General features: G+C 37.2%; 1 protein-coding gene across 2 annotated transcripts in view; it reads left to right on the forward strand.

The window, feature by feature from the left end:
• Positions 1-12,868, forward strand: part of si:dkey-240h12.4 (death-associated protein kinase 2) — a 46,939-nt gene that overhangs the window by 28,533 nt on the left and 5,538 nt on the right. For both annotated transcript variants that reach the window (XM_036567276.1, XM_036567277.1), the window contains exons 7-10: positions 3,922-3,948; positions 6,513-6,665; positions 7,789-7,834; positions 10,350-10,439. In XM_036567276.1, coding sequence (XP_036423169.1) covers positions 3,922-3,948; positions 6,513-6,665; positions 7,789-7,834; positions 10,350-10,439 — 316 coding nt within the window. The remainder of the gene's footprint in view (positions 1-3,921; positions 3,949-6,512; positions 6,666-7,788; positions 7,835-10,349; positions 10,440-12,868) is intronic.

Consider the following 12,868-nt stretch of genomic DNA (forward strand, 5'->3'; position numbering starts at 1 on the left):
GAATGTCCACCCATCAGTTTGTGACCTAAAGCTCAAGTGCATTTGGGTTATATAGCAGGATAATGATGCAAAGCACACAAGCAAGTCCACCTCTGAATGGCTCAAAAGAAACAAAATTAAGGTTTTGTAGTGGCCGAGTCAAAGTCCTGACTTGAATCCCATTGAGATGTTGTGGCAAGACCTTACATGAGCAGTTCATGCTCAAAACCCTCCAATGCAGACAAATTAAAACAATTCTGTAAAGAGGAGTGGCCATAATTCCTTCGCAGTGAGGTAAAAGACTAATCACAAGTTATCACCAACATTTGATTGCAGTTGTTATGGCCAATGTGGCACAATGAATGATCAGGTTTAGGGAGGCAAATACTTTTTCACATGGGTGATACAGGTTTTGAGCACATTTTTATCTTCAGTAAATGAACTGATCATTTAAAAGCTGCATTTTGTTTTTACTCTCATTGTCTCATTGTCTTATATTAAAATTAGTTGGATGATCTGAAACATTTAAATGTGACACATTAGCAAAAATTGAAGAAATCGAGTGAGGGGCAAATACTTGCCTAATCGTTGCCTCAGTATACATCCATTGCTGCCTGTAAGCATGCATAAAGAAGACAGTAGACAAGTATTAATCAGATGAGGAACAGGTAAGACTGCCATTGTGTACAACTGACTGATATAATGACAAACATGTTTATTAAGACTGTAAAACCTTCAGACAATGGACTCTACCAGAGTTAAAGATTTCAAAATTGCTAAAACACATTTAACAAAAATGGGTTCAACAACCATTTATTGGATATCTGTGTAAAGCAGAAGGAAAACATGTAGCGACAGTTTATAGAAAGTGCTCTCATAGCTCTGAGTGAACTACATAATGGACAGTTGTTAACTGAGCAATCAGTCATCATCAGTTGCTGATGTAAGCATTGATAAAAGAGGTTTTAGACACCACAGGCCAGATTCATACAACTTTGTCTCTTGATTACAAGTTGTAAATATTTGTATTCAACAGTTTACTATTATTTGTCAGCACTTCTTCGCTTAAAATTCATAGCTCTGTTTCTGAAACTTGGTTTTCTTTGTTTCTTTGTTTTCATTTCTTTGGCCAACTGGAGCTTCACTTGGCGTGGGTCTTTATTATGTATGTGCTCGTTTGCATATGGATTTTCATGGGCTCTTTTCTAGGACACCGGTGAAAATACCAGTGTTAAAAAGACACCAGTGCGCTAATCATTGCCTCACTTTATGAATAGCTCTTATTTACCATGCAAGGTTTATGAATCTGGTTCCATGTCTTTCACACACCCTCCACCCATTAAAGAAAAAAAGATTTTACCTAACATATTAAGAAACATCTGTTTCTGAATTTTTCTATACTCACAGAAAAAAGGTGAGAATTGTATAAAGCAACATGATTCCAAATAATGACAAATAGGAAATAAATATATTTGTTTCTGAATATGTTGGGTGAAATCTTTTTTTTTTGTTTGTGGGGGCTTATACAATACACTGCACTGAATTGTCTCTGGTAAAACTACTTAAGAGAAAAGAACAGATTCCACTGATTCCTGTGATATGATATTCTCACACTTTGGCACATTCTAGAATTATTTACAGTAAAGTATCAGCAGATAGTAAAGCAGACAGCACAGACATACAGTTTGATAAAAAAGTTTCCTTTTCTTTAGTGAAGCAAAAGAATGTTTGCAAAATGCCGTTTCTGGCCAAAATGCCTCTGTTTATTATAATCTGTTATCTAGTTTGAGAAAATGGTTTCTGAATTAACAAAATTGTTTAAGCAACTGAGAAAAAGGGTAATGTAGCAAGATTTGATTCCACATTATTTCAGACTTATACTATTGGCCCATTCACAATGAAATTTTCACACTTTGTAAACTGCAGCTGGCAGGGATGCGGTAAGGTGTTTTGAGTTTGGGGTATGAAGTTTTAGGTTGATATTTTTGATAAATTATGTCAGATAGAATGTCATAATGTGACGAGAGATGGCAACATGGACATCGCTGAGGCTTATGTTGCCTTCTATTGTTCTATTTGATGCAAATGAGCTGAGCTGTGACCAATGAAATTGTTGATATTTGACACAGTAACCAATTGTGTTTGAAAATATATAAATAAAAGATAAAATTGAAATACAAACTTCACCCTAAAACACACACACAAAGGTTTTTTTAATGCTCAGATTATGTTTTAAATCATTTTTAGCAGTTGCAGTTATACAGTCCTGAAATCTGGGGGTGCTGAAGCCCCCTCAGGACCCTAACTTTCCGCATCCCTGGCAGCTGGTATTTTGAAAGTATGCTAAAAAGCAGTTTAAAATCACAAAAATACATATACAAGGTTTTGTGCCAACACTGTTATATTGTCAGAAATAATGGCCATGTAGTCACATATTCACAGATGAGCAAAACATTATGACCTGTCTAATGTGCTGCTGGTCCTCCATGTCCTGCCGCGGCATGAAGTCTACAAGACCTTTGAAGGTGCCCACATGTGTGTGGTATCTGGCTCCAAGACTTTAATAGTAAAAGTCCTGTAAGTTGTGAGGTGGAGCCACCATGGATCAGAGCTGATGTCCCAGCACATTCCACTGATGCTTAATCTAATTGAGATCTTGGGGACTTGGAGGGACAGAGAAACACCGTTAACTCTTCTTCATGTTCCTCAAATCATTCCCCAAAAATGTGTGCAGTGTGGCAGGGCACATTACTCTGCTGAAAGAGGCCACATCAGGGAACATCATTTCCATGAAGGGGTGTACCTAATCCGCAACAATGTATATGTTACGTAGGCACGTGTGACATTGATGTCAGCATGAATACCTGGTCCCAGGGTTTCCTAGCAGAGCATTGCCCAGAGCATCACACTCCCTCCCTTGTCTTCTTCCCACAGTGCATCTTAGTGCTATCACTTTCCCAGGTAAACAGTGCACGTGTACCTGGCCCTCCACGTGAGGCAGAAATAAGCAAGACTTATTGGACCAAGCCAGCTTCTTCAATTGCTCCAAGGGCCAGTTCTGACGCTTACATGCCAATTGTAGGCACTTTCTTTCTCCGGCTATGTCGTCCTATTTGCAGGACACGTGATGCACTATGGTGTTACACATTCCTCCCATAACCATCATTAAAAATTTCTCTGACTTGTGCCGCAGTAATTTTTCTATTGGTTCAGACAAGATATGTATTGATGAGCTTTCGGTTTGTGCATTGTCCCTCTTTGGACCATTGTCGGTTAATTCCACACACTACAAGCCTTGCCATGTTAGAGGTGCTCCGAACCAGTTGTCTGAGCATAACGATTTGGCTCTTGTCAGATTCGCCCATTTGCCTATTTCTCCCTAATCCAACACATTGACCACGAAAACCGACTGTCTGCTTACCGTCTAATGTATCCCAGAATGTGACATGCGCCACTGTTATAAGATAAACAGCGCTATTTACTTTATCTGTGAGTGGTCGTAATGTTTTGTCTCACTGGTGTATCATTACTGTCTTGTATCTCTGAAGTGGTAACATGATAACAGAAGGATAAAACTTTCTTAAAATGAATGCACGGTAATGTAACACAATACATTAACACAATACACAATACAATAACACAATACATTAACACAATAATGGTTTCAAGTAATTTGAAACCATTTCTTTTAGCTTATGTCATTAAATGTTCACACAATGTAAAGGGCAGCTGCTGTTTAAAATGCTTATGCTTATTGTATCATATTCAAGGCAATCTGAAGTCAAAACCACAGAAGGTCTGTCACTGTATGACTGTATTTGGCTCACTTCACTTTTTGTGCTGAAAGAAAGTTTCTCTCATGGGCTTTATGACTGCCCTACCTGTTCCACAATTAGGATGTGAGAAGTGAAAGAATGTTCTCTCATGTGTTTCTTTTCTCAGGAGCATTGGCGTCATCACCTACATTCTGTAAGTGCCTATTCTTCCCCATACAGTTCCTGCTAGTGAAAATTCTTACAGGCAAACTACTCCCACCTCACCCCGAATTCCAAGGAAAGACTCCAGATATTGAAATGTGAACAGCTGTTCTCAGAAGTGAAGCATTCTGCTGAGCGAGAGATGCTTTTGTTGACGGTTGTAGGTCAGCTACCATGGGATGAATTTGTGCAAATGCCAGACTAAACATGAAATTCAGAGATTAGTCCAGAATTTCCTCCTGTCTCTATTTGAATAAGGGGACTTATTCTGAGACCTCAGAGTTGATTAAAGAAACTAAAATATACAGTTAAAGGAAGGGTTTGGAACAAGATCTATTTTCTCCTTATCCCAAACGTAGCTGATCAAAAAATGTTTGGTATCTAAGGACTGCCTCTTCAGTAAAAGGTGCAGTACAAGTAATATGTGTAGTAGAAGTCTACGTCAGCCAAAAGATTTTGGGTGTCATAGACATCCATTACTGTTTTAGCTATGTTAGCCTTGTAGCTCCAAAGAAGCTAACTTTAGACAACAAACATGTCTTGGCTGATCACTTGTGTTTATTGTAAGGAGAAAGCTTTGTACATGAGATTTTTCACTGAACTATTCCTTTAAAGATCATGACTGTCAGTGTAGCTGAATAGCAGAAACACTGCTGTGTGTAGAGACCTCCCCCCCCCCAACTGAAAATGGGGAACAACTGAAATAGGAAACGCGAAGGGTTCTTCCCATTTAGTAGATATGTTATGAAAAAGATACTACTATTTATCTCTGCTGGGAAATGTAGGTGTTACAGAAGCATACATACCATACAAGATAACATATGTAGATGAAATATGAATAAAAAATTAATTAGAAGTAAAAATCAATGTAATGAGCTAAAAAAATACAGAAAGTGCAAAGTAGTTTGCATCTTATTAATGAATACATTGTGTTATAGTACTTTAGACCATATACTTGGCAATTTATGTGCAATAGTATTCTGACTTAAACTGTTGTGTGTGTGGATGCATTTGATAGCATGGATAGTTCGTTAAGTATAAAGTGCCGTAAATCATAAAGCTCCACAAAGAAAATCTTCTCTTGAAAGAATACATCTCTCAAAATGCCAGTGTGGACATGTTAATGCCTTTACACACCAAGCATGATGAATTTCTACATTAATTAATTAATTAGGGCATGGATACCACGTATGATATCTTGCACACCAAATTCGGACGGCGAAAATGCGGCCTTGTTTTTTTGCAAAGTTTCTCAGGCGATATGAACTCGCTGAACCCATCACAGTTGTTTCTGGCGACAAGAATGTTTTGACAACCATTAAAAAGATGAGATTCTCTTTTGCTTCATATTGTGTGGAGCTGTATCTCCAAAATCATGTTCTGCTCGTTTGTTGGCAAAATTCAAGAAGAACGCTGTGGCATGTCCCATGTGTAGGTTTAATGCAAAAAAAAACTCTCAACACTTATTTGCGTCATGTTTCGTGTGTAATGGCCTTATCCAACTTTGATAATGCTATCTGATCTCTACTGGCTTTCATGCATTCGCATGCACAAAGGAAACATATTTACATGTGTTTCCCAAAGTATGCCAATATACAGTACTTTTATTTATTGAAACACAAATTCAGTTGTGTTTATTTCAAAGTGCAAATGTTTTCTAGCATGATTTTGATTAATGTTGATTATCAAGTTGACGTCTTAAAGAAATAATTGAAATTGAATTATCTTCCTTGATGTCTCTGAAAACCTAAACCAGTATATCGTTGTTCAAATAGAAAGACTTCGAAGAGAAAGACAAATAGAAAAAGAAAACCACACCATGTGGAAAATATGTTTTTAAAAGATTAGTAGGGGAGAGCGAGGCACAACTTAACAAAAGATAAAATGTACTATTGATATTTTAGGTAGTTAAACAGCTTCAATAGAATGTGCTTTCGGTCATATACTTGTATTCCCATAGCAACACCATCTGTGAACTGTAACCACAATCAGATAGATAGTTTTTGTGCCATAAAAGCAATCTTAGATTTTTTTTTTTTCATTTTAGGAGTTACAGAATTTGTTTCTAATTTATTTTATTCAGTATCTTGGTGACTGTAATGTAGAATCATTTTAAAACAGATAAACAGCTCAGGGCTAAAGTACAGCCTTCACATGGTGGGTTTAGTTTTAACACAGAGTTACAAGACAGCCTCCTAAAATAAGCAATAAGAGAAATACATCTTAAATGAAGTACTTTTATTGTATTGAATGAATTGTGTTTTACATCACTTTTTAGCACCTGTTACTACAGCCCCTCTGTTACAATTAATATATAATATATCTTGATGTAGAGCAAATACATGTGGAATTTTGATTCTGTACATCACATATATTGACATACATTGCACATATTTGAGGAAAAAAAAAATATATATATATATGTATATATATATATATGTGTGTGTGTGTGTGTGTGTGTGTGTGTATGTATATATGTGTATATATGTGTTTATTCTGCATGGGCTGTTGGTTACATTGGTGGTTTTTGGGTGAAGTATTGCTTTAACCATTCAGGCTGAGCGGCCTGTCCCCGTTTCAAGGAGAGACCGATGAGGAGACACTGAAGAACATCGTGGCAATGAACTACGAGTTTGAACCACACTATTTCAGCCGCACCAGCTCTATGGCCAAAGATTTTATCCAGAAACTGCTGGTAAAAGATCAGAGGTGACTATCATGTATCACTCACTATGTTGTTGTTATGTATATCTGTTATGTTAGTCCACAAAACACTGGTTGTATTCAGAAAAAAACCTATTACATACTGCTCGTTTACTGTTAAGGCCCAATAGGAGTAAGTTATATGCAATACATGACCAACACGAATTTCTCCACTACAGCAAAGATAGGTGTTACACATACTGCACCAGCCAAACATTCCAGCAGAGCTGTCTTCGTGATAAACCGTGTCCGAGAATGCATTGCCATTCAGCGGTCATTTCAGGAGGACATAACCACTGACATAAGTGACTAGTTTGCTCTGAACAATTTAATAGCCCCTCTTTCAGCCCTTTATGCATACATAAATTCAATAAAAGGAAAAATACCTGTAGAAAATGTAAAACATACTGCTGTATACAGTATATACTGGTACAGTGCGCAGTATACAGTATATACTGGTACAGTGCGCAGTATACAGTATATACTGGTACAGTATACAGTACATACTCGGACAGTATGCAGTACACGGGATATACTGGTACAGTATGCAGTAAATGCAGGGGTGTGGCTAAAATAAGGCTCTGCTTATAGACTAAAACTCTTTGTGTGTCAGTTGTGGGACTGCATAAATGAAACTCATGATAAAACTTTTGACAAATTGAAAAAGGTCTTTTAAAAACAATGTTGAACAAAAATACAGAAAATGTGTTATTTTCACACACTGAGCCCTAAAAATAATGGTTTTTGTATATATTTTGCTTATTACTATCTCTGTAAATGCTGTTATGTGATCATAACATAATGCCTGTAAATATCTAGGGTCTGAAAACATAATTGCTTTTTTTAAATAGTGTGGGACTGCAGGTTGAACTAATTCAGCAGAACGGTCCATTACACTACCTCATGAGCCTCATATCTCTTATGTGCCTGCTGTTACTCATATGGATGGAGAGGGGTAGTTTTGTTCTGGGGATTCTGTAAAACATAGTGCCATATGTGTTGTTGAAAACAGCTGTGCTCATGTCTGCGCTTGAGTGTGAATCATTTGTTTTGCCAATTGGTAATATTCACTCCTGCATCTCATTCTCTATAATTATGTGTGTTTGTGTGTGTGCTTTCACACATGCAGGGAGAGGATGTCAGCGGAGGAGTGTTTGATTCACCCTTGGATCAAGGTGAGAAGATCTGTTGAACCATCATTGCCTTTTACTGATAATCATAGCTGGAATCGTTTTATATGGTCAAAAATTCTATATGGTCAAAATTAAACTCCTGTAGGTTTAGTTAAACAGTGCTTATCTGACATGTAATTATCAGCTGTCAACTATGAATTGTCAAATATGATTGTGTCAGTTCACAATTTTCATATTTCTTAAACTTAAATGAATAGTATAAACTTGATCTTAAATAATATATTTTAGCACTTGCCAGTATTTTTTAATACAATTTTCATTGATTCTATTCCTAGAACAATAGCCTCATTAGGGCTGGGTATGACAATTCGATGCATTCATGCTACCGACTGAATTATTTCAATTCTACGTTTTTATGTATGATTCTAAGTATCAAAAATTCTGTTAATTAATACCAAATTTGAGTGCCTAAGCAGTCAGTGTTGTCAGCATCTGTGAGCCAATAAGCATGCTTCTTCAAAAAAACAGACTGCTGATTGGTCATGTAAATTACATTTTGTGTGCATGTTGTTAACATCAGTACCTTTGGGTTCCTCTGCAATCTGTTACGGTCCATAAATATACCCATTTATGGCTCCTCTCACTCATTTGTGGTTTAAGCCACACCCACGTCTGGTTTATAAATAAGAAGGCATTGAAAAAAGGATCGTTCAGAAAACGGTATTGAAGGTAATGGTGCTGATATCAGAATTTTTGGATGATACCCAGCCATAATAATCATACTACAGGTGAAGTTTAAAAGGGACGTATTATGTTTTTTCCCTTTTTCTTTAGTGTGTTATGTAGCTTTTTGTGCATGTAAATGGTCTGCAAAGTTATAAAGCGCAAAGATACGCCACGTCTCAGCTGCCTTGAACACTTGTTGAAATTCCATCCTTTTTCCTTTGTTACAAGGTAACGCAATCTTGTAACACAGTCCTTATTGCCTACCTACTGGCAAGCTTGGCACACCTTAGTGCAATGCATAGCAGCTACTGGAGGCTGGGATTGTGTTCAGTTTTGTAGGCATGTTGTGAAGACGTTGACCTGACTGTCAGGATTGGAAACTGGCTTAAACTGACACGGCAGAACCGATGCTACTGGAAAAATAGCCACAGCAGTGTTTACGGTTGCTCAAGAGAGAAGGGTCTGTCTGCAGACTTCAAGGCAGGGGCAGAACATAAAGGGGCAGAACTGCTCTGGTTGACCAGTCAGAACAGAGTGGGCTAGCTGACCAATCAGAACATACTGGGCTCATCGGTGGGGGCTTAAAGACACAGGAGATCTAACAGCGTGTTTCAGACAGAGTGTGTATAGAGATGTACAGTATGAGAAAAGTAGTGTGTTTTTGGAACACTGAAGCGTGTAAATCTGTTCTAGTAGACACAAACAATGAAATTATAAATGATAATGAGCATAATAGGTCCCCTTAAAGCCTCTTTCACACATGCACTTGAACTGTAATTCAAAAGTAATTAAACAGGAACTCAAGCCAGAATCAAAATGATGATAAACTTAGCATGACAATTTACCTGCATGTGACTCAGTACAGTACCTGTATTACTGGGAAGGTCATGTGTCAACAGAAATCAATACATCACCGGGAAATCCAATGACGTCTAGACTACAGCTGCCAAAGCGGAACATTTCTGTGATGCTTTTTTACAGATAATTGTTTTAGTTTAGTTTTGCAAGTGAAAACATGAGTGAATTTTGTACATGATTCTACAGAGAACTGGCAATTTTTCTTTTGTTTTGGAAGGACCTTTTGTCCTTTTAAACTAAGAATATTGCATCCTGTTCACTGGAATTTTTAGGCATGTAAGAACATGTGCACATTAACATACCATTTAAGAGCTGCATGTGTGAAAGATGCAAAGCCTCAACATTATTGTTCAAAGTAACCTGGTGTTGTCTGTGGTTTTGAGTGTGAAAGGGGCTTAAGGGGCTTTAAACTGCTAATTCAACCATAATTCTTATACCGACATGGCGTATCAGTATCAATGGATATCAATATTGAGCTGGTATCAGCTAGAAATGCTGGATGAGAAGGAGAAAAGGAACAATCAGATCCCATCCTGTAACAGATCTATCCTGAAATAGCACACACTCACACTGCGTGATGTGATGATGTTAGCTGTGCATTTCTTCCTGTGAGGTCATTGAGTGTTTGAGTAGTTTGAGTATGATAGTCTACTTTTAGATGCTTATCTTAAGTGAAGTGCTTCAATAGCTCATTATAAGCTTGGTAGTTTTTAATGAAAAAGAACAGAATCAGTATCATAAAAGAAAAAGTGGTATTGTACTATCTCTAATGATTATGTTTTGTTCAGTCGAGCCTGTATCACTGTTTTTTCTCTGAGGTGTATGTTCCTTAGAACCAGCCTCTAAAAGCTGTAATACCTGGACATTTGCCAATACTGATATGTGTGACCTTGATACTGTCTGATATTATCAGCCAAGTTTAGAGTCTACTGTAATTTTAGAAGACATTCCAACCTCTCTTCCTTTCCCTCAGCCTCTCACAAGGACGCAGATGGCCAAGAGGAATCGCTCTTCCATCAACATGAAGAACTTTAAGAAGTTTAACGCTAAGAGGAAGTGGAAGGTGGGTGCTTGTTTGCTCTTGGCTCTGAGTCACTGTATATTCTATGCCACCGCTGCTGCTTTGTGTAAACACTGCCTGGGAAAATCTCTGCTATTGCAGAAGCATGCTCACAGTTTTCTACTGATGACTTCTGATGGCTCCAAACACCCTCTGCTGCTCTATAGGCCTTCTGTTTCTGTTATTCTTAGTATCTAATCTGTACAGTCATACGACATGGACGTTATACATATAGTATGCTTTTCAGCCTTAATCTGTCCAGAGGAAACTGTAGTTGCCCTGGAGTGCTGCTGTGTGTCTGCTCCACTGCCTCCTCTCTGCAGAGATGACTCACACTGTATGGCAGCTGGTTTGTGTGCTACAGAGACACCTGCTGTTCAAATGTGGGGATGTAGCATGAGTCCAGCTGTAGAGTTGGCTCAATAAGATCACCACTGATTTACTTCCTTTAGCTTCAGACTCTTGTGAACTTGTGAGTTTTAGCAAATTAAATGTACACAGTTTTCTCCCTTAGCCCAAACGTAGTCAGTCAGATGAGACATTTTTGGTATCTGAAGTGCTTCTTTAGTTTTGCACTGGAGGAACTAATGAAGGCCAATCTAATGTGCTGTATGATATGAACTACCACAGGGCTGAAAGATTAATTAATCATTTTTATATTAAAATTGCAATTTGTTATTATAGTCTACATTATCAACAGCAACATCTTAACAAGTTTTAAGTGAGGAAATTTAACCTAATAACACAGAGCTTGTGAATTGCCTGTAGATGAGTTAAACCAATCAGAAGCAACGAAACCCATGTGTTGTGTACAGGACAACACAACCACAACTAACTGCCAGTCTGGAGCATGTTCAGTGCTTACCAAAAAATCCAGGCCTGGATGTTACTTTATAGATTTTTTTATCTATCACAGTCACAGTTTTGGTCAGAAAAATCACAATTCAGTATTTTGCCCAAATCGTTCAGTCCCATACTACCATTCAAAATATTGGAATGTGTGTTTTGAATAATATAAAACCAGTTTGTTAAAGATACATTTATAAAATGTTTTTATTATGATGCTACAGCTGCACAAGATTTCAACTAATTAATAGGAAGATGAAAAAATAATGAAATTATGAGTCCAAAATGATGACCGGAGCTGTAGATGATTCCATACTGACTGAGAAAGCTGTAAAACATTGAGAATGAACTCATCCAGAATGCCTTGTATATATGCCTTGTAGTACGGATCAAATCTCAAGGCAAATGTATTATCAAAAATGACTATGAATACAAAACATATATACAGTATATTACTTATTATTAATCACTTATTGATATTCTGGAAATTGGATAAACCATCTTAAAATGTCTTGTGATTTCTAGCTTATACTGTAAGCCATCTTATATATCAGTCTATGTGGAATAAGTTATTATTGAGCAAAATAACGTCACATATTACAATATGACAAGTAATTACACTCTTTTGAACAGTTGTATAAAGTGTACTGTTATCTATAAATTGATAAAAAATTAGCAAAAGACAAAATGCAGACTTGTGACTGTGACTACTGTTTTCAGCTATGTAATGTACTTTGAATGTCACTTGACATACAGTCATATTTCTGGTGAAATGGCACTTGTAGGAGTAGTTTCACAAAAAACAAAATCAGATTCACACAGATTTTCCCCAAATGTAGTTGAGACATGGTTTGTGTCTTAAGATGTCTGGGTTTTTTTTTTTTTGTAACAACAGACCAAAGTACTACCAGAAGTCAGGCTTCAAGATGGCAACTTTTACCCATGCAGCATTTGTTCATTTTTATGGATAACAATATGTTATACAGTACATACAATTATAGAGGCAGAAACCAGATAAGCTAGTCTACTAGGAGTGGGTAAAGGAACCCAAAGCCATACTTGGGTAAAAGTATTGCTGCTTCTCTGAAAGAAAACTGCTTGAGCACCTCAAAAAATAGCCTCCCATAATTTATATCTTTAATGAATAATCTTTAAATTTTAAAGACAAAATTATTGGTTACTTCATTGCTTACAAGATGTAATGATATTTGCATGCCTCAAAAACATCTGATTTCTCATTACCTCCCTGTCCACCAGAGCCTGGGGAAAAATAATATTATCTAAAAATAGCAAATGCTCAGCTAGCTCCGAGACCTTCCCTAATTATCACATTTCAGTCAGATACACTATATAGCCAAAAGTATGTGGACACCTGACTATCCCACCTATATGAGCTTGTAGGACATTCCATCTCAAAACCATGTGCATTAATATGGAGTTGGCCTTCCTTTGCGTCTATAGCAGCCTCCACTCTTCTGAGAAGGCTTTCCACAAGATTTTGGACTATTTCTGTTCAGTCAAAATAACATTTGTGAGGTCAGGCATTAATGTTAGACAAGAAAACCTGGCTAACAATCGATGTTCCA

This window comes from Colossoma macropomum, unplaced genomic scaffold (assembly GCF_904425465.1).
Source record: "Colossoma macropomum unplaced genomic scaffold, Colossoma_macropomum, whole genome shotgun sequence".
NCBI lineage: Eukaryota > Metazoa > Chordata > Actinopteri > Characiformes > Serrasalmidae > Colossoma > Colossoma macropomum.